The 22,190-nt window shown below is 40.3% G+C and overlaps 1 protein-coding gene across 6 annotated transcripts in view; it reads right to left on the reverse strand.

The window, feature by feature from the left end:
• Window positions 1-22,190, reverse strand: part of GAB1 (GRB2 associated binding protein 1) — a 125,688-nt gene that overhangs the window by 37,811 nt on the left and 65,687 nt on the right. For all 6 annotated transcript variants that reach the window (XM_032633049.1, XM_032633050.1, XM_032633046.1 and 3 more), the window contains exon 2: window positions 2,954-3,248. In XM_032633049.1, coding sequence (XP_032488940.1) covers window positions 2,954-3,248 — 295 coding nt within the window. The remainder of the gene's footprint in view (window positions 1-2,953; window positions 3,249-22,190) is intronic.

Below are 22,190 nucleotides of genomic sequence, written 5' to 3' on the forward strand. Positions count from 1 at the left end.
ACTGGCTCCCAGATGGTAAGGATCATTCTAAGGTGGACAGATGGACCAGACTCCTTGCCTTAAAACTTGCAAAGCTAATCTGGGACACTCAAGCAGGACAAATTCTTATTTTGGGGGTTCTCAACTCTAACCACCCCCAAAAGTGCTTCCAAAAATTTCACATTCCTTAACTGGAGAACGCACTAAGGGGGCATCTTATATCCTTTGCTAAATCGGACAATTATAAAGAAAACAAAAAGAGAAGAACACCTACTGTAGTCTTTCAGATCTGCTGAATCTGTACAGGCAACCCATGGAGACAGAAATCTGCATTTATATCCCCCCAAATTCTAAATTGAAAAGGTAACGGGCAAAAAGAACAACATCAACACAAAGATGATGCAACCACTTAAATTATTTTAGCTGAAAATCCATCATACAAGGAAATGAACGTGAGGTCTAAATCCAATCATTATCATTACTGAGGGGCTGTTAACCATTAAAAAGAGAGCGATCTCGTTTGTGACTTCAACTGAAAAATGCTCTGCTGTACTCAAACACAGATCATGTAGGCAACCAAGAAGGGAAAGTTTAACTGGAGTCAGAAGTAATACCAGCAGGCCCACTTAAAATGTGAACATATTTAGTAACTTCACAAAAACATGTGCAACAATTGCTTGAGGCTTTTTAATCAGTAGAACTCTGTTGAAGAGCTCTAGGTCATTAGCCTCGGGTCTAAATCAGACGCCTCCTTCCCTTTCTCAGCGCTGTTTTCCCTCGAGCATTCTAGATTTCCTCAGCAAGGGATTTCCCCCAGCCCACTGGGCCAATCCCAGCCCTGGAAGCCTCCTTCTCCTGGGGGCTGCCTGGCCAAAGAGGAAACAGCATGCTGACCTGAGCTAATTAGATGATGACTGTTTCACTTCAATCCAACTCTTGAAGTTGATTGTTAACACAATTTTTCCACCCCTCACTGAATCTCCAGCACTCCTAAATATAGATATTTGGAAATGCATGCTTGTCAATGTGAGTATAACCATGAAAACAACAGGGTCAAAGACCCTATTTAATAAGGTCGCCTTTATTTCTGATTCTTGGCTCTGCAATCCTAAATTAGTATTGGAGTCCCCTCCGTGGGTTCTTAGTGTTTGTTTAAAAAGGAAGAGAAGTACAGAAGTAGGGAATATAAAAGGTCATGACAGCTATATAAAAGCACCCAAAGAGGAATTCCACTTGTAAAATTCTTCTTGAGAGACTTCCCTGGTGGCGCAGTGGTTAAGAATCCGCTTGCCAATGCAGGGGACACAGGTTCGAGCCCTGGTCTGGGACGATCCCACAAGCTGCGGAGCAACTAAGCCCGTGCGCCACAACTACTGAGCCCTGCACTCTAGAACCCGCGAACCCTAACTACTGAGCCCGCGTGCCACAACTACTGAAGCCCGTGCACCTAGAGCCCACGCTCCACAACGAGAAGCCACCGCGATGAGAAGCCCGTGCACTGCAACGAAGAGTAGCCCCCGCTTGCCGCAAGTAGGTAAAGCTCGCGTGCAGCAATGAAGACCCAATGCAGCCGAAAATAAAAAAAAAATTTATTAAAAAAAAATTCTTCTTGAGGCCTTTAATCACTCAGCTCCTCCCAGGAAAGGCACTCAAATCTCAGATACTCAAGTAAGTCTCCCCTTGCCTTTATCATTCATAGCCCTCTGCTCCAGCCAAGGAGGAGTCTACTCCATCTCTGGGCCCTTCCCTAGCCCCTAAGCCTGCAGGTCCTGCATCCCTCCTTTCATTTATGTAGATATAACACTACTTTCTTCAAAAGCCTACAGTTCACAATTGGTCTTTCTCCAAGAAGCTTTTCTTCACTACCTCTTTTTCAAAACTTGAGACCCCTCCTCCTCCATGCTTTTTTTTAGGACCTTTGTGTTAAGTAAATTCATATGTTTGTTACTTTTTCATCATGTTTTGTGACTGATTCTCATTTGCTTTTCATAGGTATTGACAGTCACCTTGGCTATTTCATAACCCCATAATCCAATATAGTTTAAAACATAACTCCTGTATCCATCATTAGATGAATGGATAAAGAAGATGTGTGTGTGCGCGCACGCTCACACACACACACACACACACACACACACACACAGTGGAATACTACTCAGCCATCAGAAAGAAGTAATTTTGCCATTTGCAACAACATAGATAGACCTGGAGCGTGTTATGCTAAGTGAAATAAGTCAGACAAAGAAAAATACTGTATGATATCACTTATATGTGGAATCTAAAAAATACAACAAACTAGTGAGTATAACAAACTAGTGAGTATAACAAAAAAGAAGAGTATAGCAAAAAAGAATTTCATACAGAGATGAAATTAGTGGTTACCAGTGGGGAGAGGGAAGGAGGAGGGGCGAGAGAGGTAGGGGATTAAGGGGTACAAACTATCATGTATAAAACAAGCTATAAGGATATACTATACAACACAAGGAATATTGCCAATATTTTATAATAACTATAAATGGAGCATACCCTCTAAAAATTGTGAATCACTATATTGTACACCTGTAACATATAATACTGTACAGCAACTATACTTCAATTAAAAAAAACTCCTGAAGAATTAAGTTGAGCCGCATGAAAATGTTATTTTAACAGGTTGAAATATCAAGTATCAGCACTGTTAAGGTTCAGCTTAATATTTACCTTGGAACCCAAGAAATGCTCTTAAATAAGTATGCCTTCTTGTCATCTTCTTCAGGACATTAGTTAGACACTGCCCCACAATGGTAGTCTCTCTTTCTAAAATCTATAAAAATTTCTCCTTAAACTGATTAAAAGGTTTGCTTTTTCTAAATGTTGTTACTATTATAAAAAAAAAATTATATTGTGTAACTGAAATAACAAAGAATTTTACAACGGTTTTTAAAATGTAGTAATAAAGGAGAACTCAGGTTGAGTCACAAAATCTTGAACTTACCTTCTTCTGTAGGATTAAACCCACAGATGTCACAAATACAACGAACCCACTTATTCATCTCCTCTTCACTGTCTGCTACCAAGTAGAAAATCCGGTCAATGGTGTTGATATCAAAAATGTAGCTGTTTTCAAACTCTTTTTTGTTAAATGTCAATCCAGCATCAACTTGCTGACATAAATTTAAATCAATAATACGGATAGGCTTCTTGGCATGATCATTTTTGTAATATTCCAAGACATCTGGATCTCCAGTTAAACGGCCACTGCGTAACACAAACCATCTCCTCTTCCATGCCTAGGAACAAAACAAAAATATCCATCCAGTGTTAACTTGAGAGAAATTTTTCAAGATGCACATTTGTCAAACCAATTTTATAAATGCATTGACTAGAGAAAGTCACAGACAATGTTTTGTTTCCACAGAATAATCTACCACTCCAGCAAAGTTTACTGATGCTTCCTCAATTAACTTAATAATGTGTGTATACACACTAATTGTTTTCTATTAGATCTTCTGATAAAACATTAGAAGACACCGATGGATATTAGAAGCTATTACATTGATAGGTAATATCAAGTCAACAAACCAAGGAAGATTTAGTTTTTACTAAATATAAAAAGCAAATGGTGCTGGGAAAACTGGATATCCAAGTGCAAAAGAATAAAGTTAGACTCTCACCGTATCAAATAAAAATTAACTCAAAATGGATCAAAGACCTACAGGTAACAGCTAAAACTAGAAAATTCTTAGAAAAACAAATACGGAAAACCTTGATGATATTAGGTTTGGTAATGATGTCTTGATTATGACAGTAAGAGCACAGGAAACAAAAGAAATGCCAGGGAAACTGGACTGCATCAAAATTTTAAACTTTTATATTTTTGAAGAACATGCTCAAAGAGTCAAAAGGCACCTCACAGAATGGGAGGAAATATCTGCAAATCGTATATCTGATAAGAAATTAATGTCTAGAATACATATAGAACTCCTACGACTCAGTGACAATGAAAATATACAACCCAATTAAAAAATGGGCAAAGGACTTGAAGAATTTGACTCCCCAAGAAAGATATACAAATGACCAATAAGCACAAGAACAGATGTTCAACACGACTATCAGTAGAGAAATGCACCATGAGATACCACTTCATACACATTAGAATGGCTATTATCAAAAAGGCAGAAAATAACAAGAGTGAGCCAGGATATGAAGAAACTGGAACCTTTGTGCATTGCTGGTACGAATGTAAAATGGTGTAACTACTGTGGAAAATGGGATGGCGGTCCTTCAAAAACTTCCAGTGTGGGTATCTGACTCAAAAGTATGAAAAGCAGGGTCTCTCAGAGACGTATCTGTACACCCATGTTCATAGCAGCATTATTCACAACGGTCAAAAGGTGGAAGCAACCCAAGTGTCCATTGATGAATGAAGAGATAAATGAAATATATACAATGAAATATTATTCAGCCTTAAAAGAAAATTCTGACACATGCTACAATCTGTATAAACCTTGAGATGTTATGGTAAATGAAATAAGCCAAAGGGACAAAAATTGTAGGATTCTATTTATATGAGGTACCTACGGTAATCAAATTCACAGGGAGAGAAAGCAAAATGGTTGTTGCCTGGCGTTAGGGGGAAGGGGGATGGGGAGTTAGTGTTTAATGGGTAGAGTTTCAGTTTGAGAAGATGAAAAAGTTCTGGAGATAAATGACTGTGATGGCTGCACAACAATGTGAAAGTACTTAATGCTACTGAACTGTACACTTAAAAAATGATTAATGGACTTCCCTGGTGGCGCAGTGGTTGAGAGTCCGCCTGCCGATGCAGGGGACACGGGTTCGTGCCCCGGTCCGGGAAGATCCCACATGCCGCGGAGCGGCTGGGCCCGTGAGCCATGGCGGCTGGGCCTGCGCGTCCGGAGCCTGTGCTCCGCAACGGGAGAGGCCACAACAGTGAGAGGTCCACATACCGCAAAAAAAAAAAAAAAATCCATTTAGTTAATATATGACATCTACTTATTTCAAAATAAATAAATATCATCTCTTAGTAAAAGGATGCCTTCACAGATACCTCCCTATCAAACAGTAAGCTTAAAAAAGGAATAGAGAAGTAAAGAGAAAGGAAAACAGAGTATTATGTCACTTATCCAGGGCCATCAAGGAATCACATCTTTTTGTAAAAGTGATTTCTCCAGATAGTGAAGGTTCTGTCTTTAAATACATAAATGACTTTTTAAAACCTTAATGTCTTTCATGGAAATCCTTCTAAAATGCCTTACTACATAATTCATTGAACATTATTCATCCATTCCCCAATGACTACAGACTAAGTATTACAGGCATCAATTTCTATACTGCACTTCAGAGAAGCTCTCGGGCTGCAGGACTGTTTGGAGGGTTATCTGTCCCTATACTAAATAGTGCCATACTGCTGTGCTTGTATATAGTTCATCTCTAACCATTTAAATACGGTCTTTTTTTTTTTTTCTCTTAAGTTTTCACCAGTTGTCACTTCTCCCTTCTAATCATATGGTTTATAGCAGGGGTCCCCAACCCCTGGTCCACGGACCGGTATTGGCCCGTGGCCTGTTAGGAACCGGGCCGCACAGCAGGAGGTGAGCGGCAGGCAGTGAGTGAAGCTTCATCTGCCCCTCCCCATTGCTCGCATCACCACCAGAACAAACCCCATCTCCCCTCCACCCCACCCACTCCGTGGAAAAACTGTCTTTCACGAAACCGGTCCCTGGTGCCGAAAAGGTTGGGGACCGCTGGTTTATAGGATGCCAAACTGTCTCCTGCCTCAGGGACTTTGCACATGCTGTTTCCTAAGTCCGGGATGTTCTTTCCTCTCTTTGCCAGGCAGGCTTTGACCTTTAGGCCTTCCCTTCCCTGACCAACCTCAGCTCAACCACCACCGGTTGTAGAGCAGGGCATAATGTTAGGGACCCCATCACATACCTATGTAGTGATTTTTGTAATTTGCAATCCAGTTTTTCTTTGTATTTATTTATTTAGTATCTAACTCCCCAAGCAGACCATAAAGTCCAAGAAGACAGTGACCATGTCTGCTTTATTTGCCGTTACATACTCAATGCAGAGCAAGGGCCGAATAACTAGAAATATTTGTACAATAAATAGAATTCCCCTAAGACTATGAAGTTGTAAAATTTTTGAGACTATTAGATTAGATATATTGGCCACCCTGAATAGAAAGGCGTGTGCTTTCAAAACCTCTTCCACTTGAGAAAAATACTGAACATTTACATCATAAAATAAATATAACTGAGCTTTACCAAAACACACACACAAAACACCTTGGGAAAATGACAAAAAAGAGAAGAGAATGAAATATGTCCCTTTGCTACAGCTCATGTGTCACTCTTTGTCATCCAGTTGACTGTGGCTCCCCCAAACATTTCTTTGCTTCCCTCTCGAAATGATACTGTTAAAATGTAATAATAGGCCCTTGGAAACTAAAATACATAGCCAAGAAATGAACAGCAGTGAACTGCGGGGAACTAGACAGATTGGGCTAGCGATTACAGAGGCCGAGAAGACATCATCTAAGAGATGAACCCTTGCAGCAGGAAATTACAGCATGAAAACACAGAATTTAGCCAAGCAGCACCTGCCACTTATTTATTTATTTTTAATGTGGTCCAAATGTGAATGTTTGTCTCAGTCACAAAATGAGTCACTCTCATTGAATCTGGCACAGATTAAACTGGAAAACAAAAGCAATTACATAAACTACACACTTTAATAAGGCAGATACAAAGGTTCTCTGGATTAGGGTACAAAGCACAATTTAGCCACAGAATAAAGCTTGATGCTCGACAAGAGAACTGACATCAGCACCCTTGCTAATCACAGCACAAAAGCTTCTCTATGTTTTGTCTGAGCACAAAATGGGTCCACATAAATCAGTCTTTGTTATCTGAAAATATCTGGGATTCTTAAAGTTTGCCCTATTTTTATCCTTGCTGCCTTGGTAGCCCCAGAGAAAGCTGTACATTGCCTCACCAATCCTACAGAGCAGTACCAGACAAAAAGGACACATTTTCTAGAAACCCTCAAAAACACTCCAAGCAATTTTAAACAAAATGCATGTGAAAAAACGTTTTATCTACTGGAAAATGAGCAGGTGTGCTTGAGAAGAACTATGCAAACATTTATTTTGTTGTCATTTCCTACAATGCAATAGTCACTTCAACCTGAAGTTGAATAAATGATGCAGTAAAAAGATTTCACCAGCAGGTCTGCATTTTGAAGCAGCTTTAAAAGCACCATACTCTGATACAGGTGTTCCATCTCAGGGTTTCAAGATTAACTTTGGCTACTGTATTAACATCAAAAGAGAAGAGCACGGAGAGTCCGTGGATCCCAATGGAAATACATTTAGATCAGACTGCCAAACTAAATATCCAATATCCAATGGAGTATTTGCATTGCCATCTACCCATTCCCTATGTTTGGTGACTGCCTGCCAAACTCTCTCCCTGCCAAACTCTCTGGCAGGGCACACGGGGCTCTTCCAGCCTCTCCCTATCTCTCCAGCCTCACTTCTTGCCTCTCTGCCTTCCAACCACATCGGAAATGCTTGCAGGTCCCCTAACAGTCTGCTTCTGTCCTGCCTCTGGCCCTGATACAGGCTGCCCCTTGGCACATAATCCACCCCCTGGATTTAGCTCAGATTTCAGGGCACCATCCCTAAGTGGCCCCCTCCAAGCTCTCCATTTCCCCCTCGTTCCCAGTTACCGTGTTTGACATCCCTACAAGTGAGCATCTTGAGGGCTGGAGCCATGTCTTTTCACCTTTCATCTTTCTTCTCCTAGTCCCAAGGAGGTGCTCAGTCAGCATCTGCTGAATATGCCAATCAAAGGAACCATGGATAAAAAAATGGAAGTTCTCACACTTTCTATGCATTCTGGGGATATTGACATGACTGCAATCTGCCCAGCCCATTTGCAATTTGGCTGACAAGAATTTGTCAGGCAAGGTAGAGGTGCATAAACCATCAATTTGTTTGTTTTAAAAACTCTACAGATATGAGAGGAATTTTTATACTTCATTTTAAAGGAAAACTGTTCTTTTAAATAATTTCTGTATTTAAGCCAGCTGCATACATCATACTGAAGACAGACTTGTCACGTGGAAGCAAGGTTCTAATACAGGTTTATCACATACCTACAGATTATGGGTATGTACACATTGGCAAGAAAGTACAGATGGAGTCCCATTACCTCGTGGGAAGAAAAAAATTTCAATACGGATTAGCCCCAAACCACGACCTGTAATAATATTATTAACAAACTTACAAAATATGTCTAATTTGCCTAAATGGCAAACGGGCTCAGTTTTAAAGAAAAACATTGCGAATGCTGCACACACTTGTTTTCTGAGCTTTCTCTGCTATAAATGATGTAACAAGGCTTGGTACAATGCTTTCCAAGACTCCCTAATCGCTTCCCTGTACTTCTAACTGGAAGAGCTAATTATTGAAGAAATAGCCAATAAATGGATGGGCAAAGAGAAGAGGTCAGGGTGGTCCTGTGATTCTCAACTCTAACTCTAGGTAAGAAATATCTAGAGAAATTTACTTAAAAAAAAAAAAGATTGATGCCTGGGGCCTCACCTCAGGCCAACTAAACTGGAGCGTGGGGCATCAGCCCTAGCACCAGCATAGGTAGTTTTAAATGCTCACCAGGTGATTTCTATGTGCCACCAAGACTTGAGAACCACTGGTCCAATCAATAGACAGAATTAGGTTGCTTCTTAAAATAGAATTAAAGAAACAAACATAGAGGTCTTTTAAAGCTTTCATCTATCTAATTCCTTATCTTCTCAAGGCTTCTGCTCTTGCCAAGGTAGTTTCTCTTCTCCCTTCTTGTCTTTGTGGACAATATTTATCCTATTGGCGAATATGTTTGAACTCCTTTCTACTGTTGGAAACGTAATCTATTCTCCAAGGTTCTGTCCAAACTTTCCCTTTTCCTCGCCACACCTTCCCTCTGGAGTCTTGACCACCTATCAGATACTGCCCTGGAAAGTCTTCTGCATGACTATGGACAGTTTGGAACCATCTGTTATTTTACTATGTACATCTCCAAATGTTCCAAATGCTTGTGAATTATTTTCCCCGAGTTCTTTGAAAGCCGAGACCATTCCTTAAATTGTTTTTATATCTGCCACAGCGCTTCACCCATTGTGAAGCCCTCAAAGCCTCTACAGGGTGCTTTTAAAGTTTTCTGTTCATCACAATGATTGCGGAGAGTGAGTGAACTTAAATGAAAAGACCTCAGGGAAAGAAAAAAAGAAGCCCATAGTTGTTATTAGGGTAGCCCAAACTCCCTTTACAGGTTGCCATATAAGGTTCTTCAAAACCATACTTACCTGCCTGGCCTTTCCAGCCAACGCGCGCATTTTGTTGTTTTGTTTTGAGTCTAACGCATCCTCTCTCTCTCACCCAATGATCCTACTCAGTCTTCAAGAGCCAGCTCAATAACCTCTTCTTTGCAGCTTCCCTCAACTTCCTCTGAGTTAAGGCTTCTCTGAACTTCTCTGAACTCTCAGCACACGGGTCCCAAGCCCATTCTGTTCGAGCAGTTCAGAAAGACCTCTGATGACTGCATTCAGGTCTCTCTAGTTGCTGAATCCTCGAGTTTACCTTGACCCGATAAACTGAAGAACAGCACTTGCTATATTCTTGAGCCACGTGCCTTTCCATCATGAAGCATCACCACTAATTTTACTAACCCTATATTATCCTAGGAAACTGGGGGGGAAAGTAGAGTGGAACTTTCTTATTCTGAAATCTCTTAAAAGGTATTTCATGACTGATACTTAAGGAAAGAAGGTCGTGACTGTGAATTCAAAATTTACGTAGAATCTCAGAAATCTGTAAAACGTTAACGGTTGAAGACATGGGTTTCACAAAATGAAAATGCTGTTTTTAATAAGATAGGTTTTAATCTAAACTTCATCAGCAGGGTAATGGTTAAATTTAAATAAATTACGAGCTATCTATACAATAGTTAAGTTGATGCAAAACATTTTAAAAACTGAGCTAGATCTCACTTATATATGAAAAATGCCCACAAGATAATTGTTAAATTTTTTTTAAAAGTGAGTTACAGAACTTTATGATTTCATTTAGTCTGAAATGATTGTGTGCTTGTACATGTAAACTATGTTTAGAGAGCAGGTCTGGAAGGAGACACACCGGAAGCGTTAAATGTGGTCATTCCAGGAATAGGGATGGGAGGGTCAGACCAGTTTCATGTTTTTATTTTATATGATTTTGTGCAGTCTGATTTTTTTCAAGGAGCTTCCATTTACTCCTGTTATAATTTTTAAAATATTAATGATTTAAAAGCTTATAGTTAAAAATGCTCTGAAAAACAAAGTCTATTAATTAATATTTTAAAATCTAGGAATGACGTACACACACAGAAAAGTTTATTTCTGTATGGAAATGCATACTCTTCTTCTTATTCTGCAATTAGTGAATAAATTTAGCCTTTCTTTTAAATATAGAATTCCAGGATACATCTGGAGAGAGTCTTGGTCAGGAAATAGCTTAGACAAAGTATAACTACTTTGTTTTCAAGACTGGAATTTAGAGGGTTAAAAAGAAAAAAAAAGTAAAGTTAGGAACACTTAAAATAGAGAAACAAATTTCTTCCACCAAAGTCCAGTGGTTATAATATTCTCACAATTTTATTTTAAAAACCATGTCAGTAAATGGTTAACATACTTAGATAGTTAACTATCTAAAATAAGCACTTTGGGAATTACTTTACCTATTAAAAATATTAAATTTCCATAATAATAATACAACCAGGGTAAATAAAATAAAGAAAAACAAATTAACCATGAAGCAGGGACAAAAGAAAACCATTTACTTTAAAATACTTGAGTTGTTTTCCAGGAAGCACCATCTTTTCTCATAGAGCAAAATAAGGAAAAAACACACTCGGTGGAAGTTTCCACTCCACTGGCTCTGTCATTATGATCATCTGTTCCAAACACACACAAGCCTAAAATTTCCTGTTTTCAAACTATTGTCACCATTTTCTAGCCTAGTGTTATCTGTGCTAACTTTAGCTTAGTAATCTAAACAAAAGAATACACCAAAAATAATGCAGAACAATGCCTAGATATAGGCTCACAACTGCGCCACAAACCTTTTAAATCGGAGTTTACATATGCTGCCCGGACAAAAACAAATTAGCTAGACCTGAACCAATTTCACAATAGCAAAACAACAACAAAAAATCAAATTTAACTCAAACACTACAGTAGCTGGGGAAAAAAATTCAGGGAGTTTTAAATTATTAATGAATAATCGTATCATATCATTTACTTGTTGAAAGTAAATGTGCATATCATTTACTTGTTGAAATCATTGCTAAACTGATGCCTACCTCAAAGCTCTGGTGTTAAGTCCTGCATCAAATGAACAAACAAAAAAGCAATGATGAAAACTCCCCAGTATTTAATATACACAAACTAGTTTTTTATACCTTTTGGGGTCACAGACCGCTTTGAGAATCTAATAAAAGCAATGGAACCTTTTCTTAGAAAAAGGCGCATACATAATATTGCACAGTTTCAGGGGTTCACATGACCCCTGGGGCACATGTTAAGAATGCTCGAAATAGGACTACCCTTTAATACTTCTTACTACAAAGAACAGTTTGATATGAGACCTTGGACCCCAACCAGGCATATCAGTTACTAAAGTTCCACAGGAAGGTAGGTCACCTCATGGCATTAACTCTCAATACAGCACTGTGGGGCAGGCTGAATATATTTTTACCTGTGAATACTAGTTCATCTCTCATCATATTTCCACACTAACTCTGGGGCTTTTCAAGGCTTCCTTATCCTGACCAGGAGGAGTCTGAAGAGAGGCAGGAGCCTGGCTAGCAGTGGATCCAAGATAAGCTTGCAATACCCTGTGTGTCTGGGAATGAAGGTCTGGGGTGATGGTATAGCTGAACCTGTACTGGTAAGAAAGACCACCTGCCTTGGGTTTCATCTGTTCTCACCCTTTTCCTGCCACCACATGCACTAAGGGTCAGTGAGCTCATATCAGGGTGTGGTCATAGGAAAGTGGGGTCAGGGAGTCCACCTGAACTTTTGGAATCAGCCTCCAGCCTAGACAAAAGGTAGCTGGAGTCATATGCAATCTGGCCAGCTAGAGATTTAGAATGGGTGCCACAGCTAGCGACACAGCAAGTATGTACCTGGCCGTGTCGTCTGTATATCTCCCTAAGAACCTGTGGAGGCAGAGGTGGCACAAATGTCCAGGCAGACTCTTAGCAATCTAAGACAGCAGGAAATTGAGTAAATAAATTAAGATACATCTCCATGAAGGTGTATGACATAATCAGTAAAAGATGCTTTTCAATGGCATTTTTTAAGATCCCCCTTCCCCATGGTCTGAAAACAGCAGAAGTACAACGCAGGGCTGTGAGCTCCAAACACGCCCAGAAGTCACTGAACCATTCATTTCATCTCTACAAATCTCAGCTAAAGAAACAATGCATTCTGCAGCTAAATATATAGGCATCAAAACACTCAACACCGTGCTGTTTATATGAGTAAATATTTGAAAACGATCTAAATATCCAACAATAGGGTGACCAACCATCCCAGTGTTCCCAGGGCTGTCCCTGTTTTGGAAGTCAAAGTTCCACGTCCTGACACCCCTCAGTCCTGAGCAAACCAGGAAGGTTGGTGACAGCAGGAAATTGAGTAAATAAATTAAGATACATCTCCATGAAGGTGTATGACATAATCAGTAAAAGATGCTTTTCAATGGCATTTTTTAAGATCCCCCTTCCCCATGGTCTGAAAAATTTCCAAAACGTTGAGAGAGCTTGGCAAGGAACTAACCTTTTTCATTTGGAGTAACTGCAATCTGGTGTGAAGGAAAACTGGAACACCTGCCTTTCTACCTTCTCTGGCTCTCTGTCACCTGCACCAGGTAAAGCTGACTGCTCCAGGGTATTCAGAGCACCTGTGCAAACTTCTATTTGAGTACTCTCCTCTTGACCGTCGAGCAGTCCTCTGTACAGCTGCTTTCCTCCCCAAGATCTTGTCCCATTCCTCCTCTATCTAAGTGCTTAGCATAGTTTGTAGCAGGCAAGGGCTTGGCGCCTTAAAAGGCATGTGTGATAACTTACCTGAACAAATGAACGAACGAATCAATGTCTCCTGGTGACCCTGAAAATGCTGTCTCTGTCCTTCGCTAACTTAGTCTTCACGTAAATGGATGATACGCCAAACCAACAGCGGGCCTTCTTAATGCTAGGAGTTTGGCCATTAATCCTATCAAATCTCCTCCTCCAGAAGGTTCAGCCAACAAAAAGGGAAACTAACTTAATCAAGAAACAAATCAATATGAAACCATGCCAATATGCTAAAATTCAGAAACTACAGCTTCAGACAGTGCCTACAGTATTCTGGAAAGTCTACATATTTATGTTAGTATATTTATTTATATATATAATTATTCTCTCTTCATATATTCAACATTGGGGTGTGTGTGTGTGTGTGTGTGTGTGTGTGTGTGTGTGTGTGTGTGTGTGTAATGACATCCCAGTCTCTGAGGGCCGAATGTAATGTTATTAGGGAGAATAAAGACAAAATGCCATGTACTATGAAGTATAGTGTCAATGCACATGTTTAAGTGAAGAAGATGTGAGAACGTTACTTAAACTTTGTTGTTCAAGTGGTAGGAAATTGATATCACATCTTAAAGTCACAAGATTTTCCACCACAGATACAAATTCTAATTGCAGTTTTAGAGCAGTACTGTCCAAGAGAACTTTCTGCAATAATGTAAATGGCTACATCGATCACACATTAAGTTCAGGCTTCCCTGGTGGCGCAGTGGTTGAGAGTCCACCTGCCGATGCAGGGAACACGGGTTCGTGCCCTGGTCTGGGAAGATCCCACATGCCGTGGAGCGGCTGGGCCCGTGAGCCATGGCCGCTGAGCCTGCGAGTCCGGAGCCTGTGCTCCGCAACGGGAGAGGCCACAACAGTGAGAGGCCCGCGTACCGCAAAAAAAAAAAAAACCCCAAAAAACCACATTAAGTTCAAGATGCAGGGAAGAATAACCTCACCCAGAGAGGAGAACTAAGCACAAAGCTGAACATGATACAAAAATTACTCCACAGATACTGAAATCAAGAGGACCTCTGACGCGAATGTGGAAGACTTAGCCCAAGTGCGGATAATGATGTTCTCCCCACCCCCAATCACAGAGGGGAGTGTCACCCTTTGAAGACGTGATTCTTTGGGGGAAAACACTTTTTCATTCATGTAACATCCAGATAATGATCTCATCGTACAAGAAAAACTGTTGATCATTTACTTCTCTTTGTTTTCAACAAATCGGTGCTATCTTGCCCATTCTATGATGTGTTGGCCCTAAAATGAGCCCAGCTTTCTTTTTCCTGTCAACTTTCCATCTCCCTCTACACCACCCAAGCCTCCTGACCTTTGACCAACAGGAAGTAGATACAATGGACTGAAAATAACAGCGACTGGAAGGATTTGTGAATGCACGATTTAATGCTTGAGGACTGGAGGAGAAGGGCTGGGGGAAAGAGAAAAGGACCAGCTATTTCTGCCAGTGCCATTTGGCAGGACCCAATTCATCTTGAATTCCATACAAAACTGTTATCCCAGTTATACAGCTCATAAAAGCTAAAAAAAAAAAAAAAAAAAAAAAGGACAGTATGTACAGTAGTACATATATAGATATACCAGATGCAGTGGACACGACTTATACACTCATCTGCTTTAAGCATATTAGAAACCCTGTGAGACAGTCAGTCATTCACAAAGTGCTGGCATCCGAGGTAACAGACAACAACTGACTGTGTCTGACTTGCCAACTTGGAAGTTCACTAAAGTCTATAAAAGCTAAAAATAGCCCCACAAACATGTTTACAGGCATTTTGAAAATACAGGATCCACACTGTTTTCTAAATATAAACCTTGAGTTTGTAGCACAGGGATTGGCTTTGGGTTTTCAGAGACGTCATTGGGACATCCCACACTTTGGCACAGAAATTCACATTTCACTATTTTACTTTAAATATATAATTGGTAGTATTTAACTAGAGAGAAGGTGGGGTGGATCTGGAAGGGAGAGGATGTGCAGAAAAAGATGGTATCTCTTCCCCCATTTAATTAGAGGGCTTCAGATGACCACAAACCCCCAATTCTTTGTGGTGGGATCAGACCGTCATAAAATTCTGAAAAGGGAGATCTGGCCTATATTTTTCCACTCTTTATATCCACTCTCCAATCCAGTCCCTGCCCCCTTCCTAAGACTGTAGGTGCTACTGCAGTAGATAGACACAGAAGGTCAGATGGAACATGTACACATGTGTAAAAGTCCCTGCCTCCCAACTGATCCACGAGTATAGGCGTGCTGAAGGCAGCAATTCTTTTTTTTTTTTTTTGGCCACGCCACGCAGCTTCTGGGATCTTTGTTCCCTGACCAGGGATCGAACCCATTGCCTTGGCAGTGAAAGCTCAGAGTCCTAACCACTGGACCACCAGGGAATTCCCAAAGGCAACAATTCTAATTCGTGTCCAGTTCCTGAAAAGTGAAATCATTCTAAATCAAACACGGGAAAATTCCAACTAAAACCCACAATGCTCATATCAACTGGGATTGCTGAGGGGGAAAGTGGTATACTAAGACTATGAAAGAGTTAAAGGAGTATTTTATTAGTGCAGAAAAACATGTCTATTTGGTCTCTTAAGTTATGTAAAATTACTTTTTGATATTAATTTCTGGTTAGAATTTGTTTAGATTTTATCCTCTGAATTTATTCTACTAAATCTTTAAAATTTAGCAGCTATTAAAAAAAATAAGAGAAAAACCTACAGCAACAGACTTAGCTCCGTACTAGTATGTTATAAACTTCAAATGTCTGTGCCTCTTAAAGTCCTGTGGTAGAATCTATATTTCTGGAGCTTATGCAACATCCAAGTGAAATACTCTCCAAAATAAAATTGTGTCAGTCGTATGGGCATTTTCTTAACAAATTTATTTGTAATAAACTACGAGCAATAAGAAATTCAACTGAAAAATTAGGGGGAATTATATATAATCCTACCACCATCAAAAGTATATATTTTTCCATATTTTCATCTAATTTTTGTTCAAGTATACTGTTTAAATAAAGATGACTGTGTTTTTGGTTTCCTGAGCCACACTTCTAACTTTCAGGAGCTTAAAATTCTCAGGTATAAAATTTTAATTCATTAATATTTCACTAATATTCACTAGTATTGATTAATTTTTCCAGGTCTTGCTTATTATGCTAGAATTATGGAAATAAAGGTGAAGCCCTCACTGAATGCTTTCTGAAACCCGATAAAGAAAACACACTTAACAACTGTAAAAACACAAGACATTTATTTACCATGGGTTTTCTTAGCACAGCATCCCAGATACACTCTAGCAATTAAGATATTTAATTATAACTCAAATGATGTCCTGCTGGGCCTTGTCCAATTTGCTACAGCATGTAGTTGATGCTCTAAGCAAACAATGATGAAAACAAACATATCTTCTCCAAAGAAATGCTATCACCTTGTTTATCAATAATGGCCATCTCATACTGTATAGACCAATTTATTAAATCTAACAGATGAAGAATTTATTCCAGGAAAAAAGATCTTTTGATACTTCAACTTATGTTAGGCATTGTTAACCTGAAGACATTCTCAGAATAAACATCTCGACTTCTCGGCCATTTAAATGTTTATACCTTAAAAATTAAAAGATGAGGCAATCTAGTTATAGATTATCTACTATGAACAAAGGATAGTTTGGTCCAAAAACAGAGGAGAAGTTACGGAGAAACAAAATATCTCTAGTTAAAATTTGACTAGCTTTAAAAAAAAATAAAAACAAAAGTACCTGCGCTGTATTTTGTTGAGTAATTGACCATGAAAAGGCAAAGTAATGAGATTTTCATTTAAAGATTAAGATTATGTAACCCTAGGCTGGCTGAGGTCAATGAGTTTTGGGTAACTAGATCTAATTCTTGGTGGAGCAAAGACAAAGAATAAAAAACACAAGACCTTTAGCTAGCCTCCTAGACATGGCACTGAAGTCCCCACGCCAACCCCATATGGCTTTCTAATCTTTAGGAGCAGTTGGAAAAGAATAATCAGAAATAAAAACTATTCAGCACTGTAGCTATCAAGAATTCCTTGGGGGGCGCAATATAGGGGGGGAGTGGGAGGTACAAACTATTGGCTGTAAGACAGGCTACAAGGATGTATTGTATAATACAGGGAATATAGCCAATAGTTTGTAATAACTGTAAATGAAGTATAACCTTTAAAAATTGCATAAAAAATTATAAAAGAAAAAAGAATTTAAAGAAAAAAAAAGAATCCCTTATGGTTCCTCTCAGCTTAGTCCTTTCACCAAATGGCTTAGAGGGCAACCGTAAGTAACCATTTATTTATACGCAGACTCCTAGAACTCTCTCTTCACTGCTCTGTTCTCAAAACCTAACACACACAATGCTTGACAAAAGTAGGGACCCAACTAGTGGTGACTGAGTGAATGAATGAACGAAAGTCTTCACGAATAAGATGAACCTTACAATGATCACCGTTACAGTCGTCCATAAATAATAATTACGTGGTTTGAGATTTGATGGTGGAAATGGAAACCTGCTAGGAAAGCAAAAGAAGTATACTGTGACAATGAATTAATTGAAAAATTACCAGTAAGACTAAATAAACATTTACACTTTAGGGCTTCCCTGGTGGCGCAGTGGTTGAGAGTCCGCTTGCTGATGCAGGGGACACAGGTTCATGCCCCGGTCCGGGAAGATCCCACATGCCGTGGAGCGGCTGGGCCTGTGAGCCATGGCCGCTGAGCCTGCGCGTCTGGAGCCTGTGCTCCGCAATGGGAAAGGCCACAACAGTGAGAGGCCCACATACCGCAAAAACAAAACAAAACAAAACAAAACACATTTACACCTTAAATATAGAAATAAGCATAATATAAATGCTACTAAATGAAAGATACTAAATAGAAAAACCTTCCCCCAAGGTATCCAGAAGGAGCAGCAAACACAGGGCATAAAATTATAGCAAATGCAATGCATTGAATAGGTTTCCTTTCTTCTCCATTCTGTCGTCTGCCCCCTAGTGGAGTCCTTATGAGCAGAGAAAAACGTAAGAAAGGCAGGCACTACAGAAATCAGGAAAAACCAAAACAGAACACAACAGAACCGAACAAAACAAAGCACAAAGCACAAAGGGATTACTCTGGACTTCTACAAATCAGCTACTCAAGAGCAGAAAGTTAACTTATGAAATTCCTTTTCAACGCTTTTGCCCCAAAGACAAAACTCCTGTATCAACTTAGGTAGGTTCACTATTCCCTTGTGCACCTTTGGACTTTTGATTATTACCTTTTCAGGAAAAGTCGGCATCTGTAGATTGCATCTAGGTAGGTATCCTGGGTTTCAGGATATTTAAGAAGACCATTTACTAACTGGTAGTTTCTCAGTGCATGTGGTCAGCCCGCTTTAATCTCTGGTTTTCAGGTGTCTTTGACATGAGTGGCTAAAACAAAATCATTTCCATAAAGATGACTCTGGAAAGCTATGGATTCATTTTCACCGTACTTCAAATCAAGGCACAGGTAAAGTGAAACGGAGATGCTGAACAGTGATGACAGGCATGGCTGAGGGACTCCTCTGGAAAGCAGGCTTATCTCCATGGGGAGCTTTCTGTCTGGAAAGAGGTGTGGGTTTTATCTATGATCTCATCAGCAGCAACAACCGACTCTCCTCCAAACGGGCTGCATTTTGTACTCGAGTTTTGCATTAACATGTACATTTCTTTAAATATGAAGATGACAGTCACTGCTATTGACTTACGTAAACAAGCAGTCCGGTGACCCCCCTCCCCCCTTGTGACTGGTGACACACATTTGCAACGCAGCCATCCAGCCAGCCAGGGTTAGACAAACTACACTCACTGAACAAAACGTCAGAAAATCATCCCTGAAGGGAGATACAAGTCTTAGGAGTTTCTGGGCTTCAGTGATCCAGTGGTTCTATTTCTTAACCTCTGGAGCAATCAGAATGCTTAATAACTCATGACTATTTTAAACAAAATGATCTCTAGAGAGGTGATACTAGATGTTCTCCCATATGCAAGTACTTAAACATTTAAAATCCCTGCATCAGTAAGACTTCTGTTTCCCAGAACTGTATGAAAAAATTCAAATGAGAGGATCCATACAAAAAACATTCAGACGAATAAAGGCACCAAAATAAACAGTTTCCTTAATTAGCATGTTTTAACACCCTGTGTAGAAGTGCCTTAGTATGATAAATCTGGCAGGTTCTAAAAACAGTTCGCTTCCAGTGATTCATGACTACATCTTACATGTAGCGCAGTTATCAGCTTAAAACACTCTCACCAGCTTTTCCATGGAGGAAACAGAGGGGCCTGAATCAGGGGAGATGAAGTATTCAAGGTTTACTTTAACAAGCAAATACTCAGGATATAGCAACCCAAGACTTAGATTTTTTCTGTTCTCATACTGTTGTGCATGCTGTGAAAGGTGAGAGGGATGAGGAGACAGCTGACATCCATCTTCCTCAGATCATTTATCTTTTCCCTTTGGACAAACCCTCAGCAACAGGAAGTATCAAGAAGACCGAAGAAAACTCTTGTGCTGGTAATGCTTTTCCCAATTTCTCTTTTGTTGCTCAGATCTCTACTAGAAAAGGGCTTCCCTGGTGGCGCAGTGGTTGAGAGTCCGCCTGCCGATGCAGGGGACACGGGTTCGTGCCCCGGTCCGGGAAGATCCCACATGCCGCAGAGCGGCTGGGCCCGTGAGCCATGGCCGCTGAGCCTGCGCGTCCAAAGCCTGTGCTCCTCAGCGGGAGAGGCCACAACAGTGAGAGGCCCGCGTACCAAAAAAAAAAAAAAAAAAAATCTCTACTAGGAAAGAAGGAAAGGCAAATTTCCACCAAAGACCCCCCCAAAAGATTTACTCCAATCATCGAGGCTCCTATGTCAGGAAGAAGGAAGGTGGGGGGAGTTTTCCCAGCTCTCTATACTTGGATATTATGGCTCCTCGGGTTAATTTTTATCTGCTGTCTGTTTCACTACCAAATTACAATATTTATAGAGGACAAAGCAACTAAAATAATTGACTTTCTTAAAACTTACTATATTTAGATAATGATATCACTACTAAGTTTTAAATACACTAACATTATGATTTAATTCTTAAAGCATGCTTATATATCTAATATAATGTTTTGGAGTCAGTTCAAATTACTCGTTAAAATGAGTAACAAGGGAACAAAACAACAAAGAGGCAGCTGTTCTGATTTGCAGCATGTCGTGTATTATGGTTAGAGCAAAACAAGCTACTCAAGAGAAGAACTGTCCCCACTCCCAAATAATTATATTTTAAAAATTAGTGCAGGGGCTTCCCTGGTGGCGCAGTGGTTGGGAGTCCACCTGCCGATGCAGGGGACGCGGGTTCGTGCCCCGGTCCGGGAGGGTCCCGCATGCTGCGGAGCGGCTGGGCCCGTGAGCCACGGCTGCTGAGCCTGCGCGTCTGGAGCCTGTGCTCTGCAACGGGAGGGGCCGCAGCGGTGGGAGGCCCGCGTACCGCAAAGAAAAAAAGAAAAGAAAAGAAAAAAATTAGTGCAGTATCATTATTAAAGACTTACGTTTATACGAGTAGCACTAACTTTTTGTGTGCTATGAAATTAAATTTATAGCATTAATCACAATTTGTAATATTTATTACTTTGCTGGTTTGTTTAGCATCTTTTCTCTCCAAGGAGACGATAAGCAACTTAAGAACAGACTGAGTCGCTCCTAGCACATTAGATGAAATAATAGGTGCTGAATAAAAGTATGTATATTAAAATGTTCTATTAAATTCATACCTGCAGGAGGTTAAAACATCAAATTGTACAGAAGAGCTTATCAGGCAACACAATAACAAAAATCCCCACTACAGGCATCCTCACCCCCAGCTGGACTCCAAAGAGAAGCATGTCCTGGCTTTGGCTTCTCTTGGTGGCTTACCCTGGGTTGGTTATTCTTGGTTTAAACCTCTCATGCCCATCCATTCTCCACCTTTCTCTGTTTGGGGAAGGGGTGAGCGTATTCATCCTCCTCTCTTCTCCTGGCTTTACCTAATTCCTGAGCACAGAGTCCCTGGGTGGTCACTCCTCATTGTTCCAGAGCTCACTGGTCTTGTATACACAGTGTTTTAAATTAGCATTTATTATTTCCTCCCCTGTCCCTCCAGACTAAGGGTATAAGCACCCTCATCTAAGCCCAACCCACAGTGCCATAAATAGTCCCTTCATTAAAGTCTACATTTGAACCATCTGAACTGAGCTGAGTCTCTTACTAGGACAGTAAAAGATATATCCTATTTCCAAACACTATGCTTCTATATGACTTGTCCCTTTTAGACACTGTCTACCTATTGAGGTCCAGCCTTGACAGACAACTCACTTTCTCCCTACTGCCTCTTCCCTTCTTCCTCCCAAAGTAGTGATACCCCCATTCCAGTCCCTCAATCAGAGAAACTTTGAGCCACATAATAAGCTGCTATTGTAGTTTATCAGTCACAGAGTGTAACTTTCTTGGAACAGTTAGCTTTCATCCTCTCCTCCATCTTCCCTCACGCCCTTCCACTGCCTAATTTTCATCTGCTGTACACACACTTTCACACTGTTCTAGAACCATCTCAATTTTCTGTTTTTTAACTCTAAAGGTTGAGTCTAAGAGTTTAAAATCAGTAAAGGGCATTTACACTCTCATGACCGTGGATGTGTGCTGTTTCCTACAGCCCCTTGGGGCTAGAACTGCCTTGGCTTCTCTTCTTGTCCAGGGTCAGGGTCACTATCCCCAGGCCACACAACAGAGAATGCTCCTTGGGTTGTGGTCTAATGGAGTCTCTGTTTTCCACCTCACCAATTGCCTTTATCAGATCGTCAACTTTTCCCAAGCTTCCCATTGTAATTCCCATTTTACCAATCCTCTCCTTTCTTAGGTCCACTCCGCTGGAGTCCTCCCCTGCCCTGTCCTTCTGTTTCACCAGGCTTTCCTCCTGTGATTTCCCACCTTATCTTCCCAGGGTGCGTCCACCAAGCCCTACAGGCCATGCCTTCCTCCTTC

The sequence above is a fragment of the Phocoena sinus genome, chromosome 5 (genome assembly GCF_008692025.1).
Source record: "Phocoena sinus isolate mPhoSin1 chromosome 5, mPhoSin1.pri, whole genome shotgun sequence".
NCBI lineage: Eukaryota > Metazoa > Chordata > Mammalia > Artiodactyla > Phocoenidae > Phocoena > Phocoena sinus.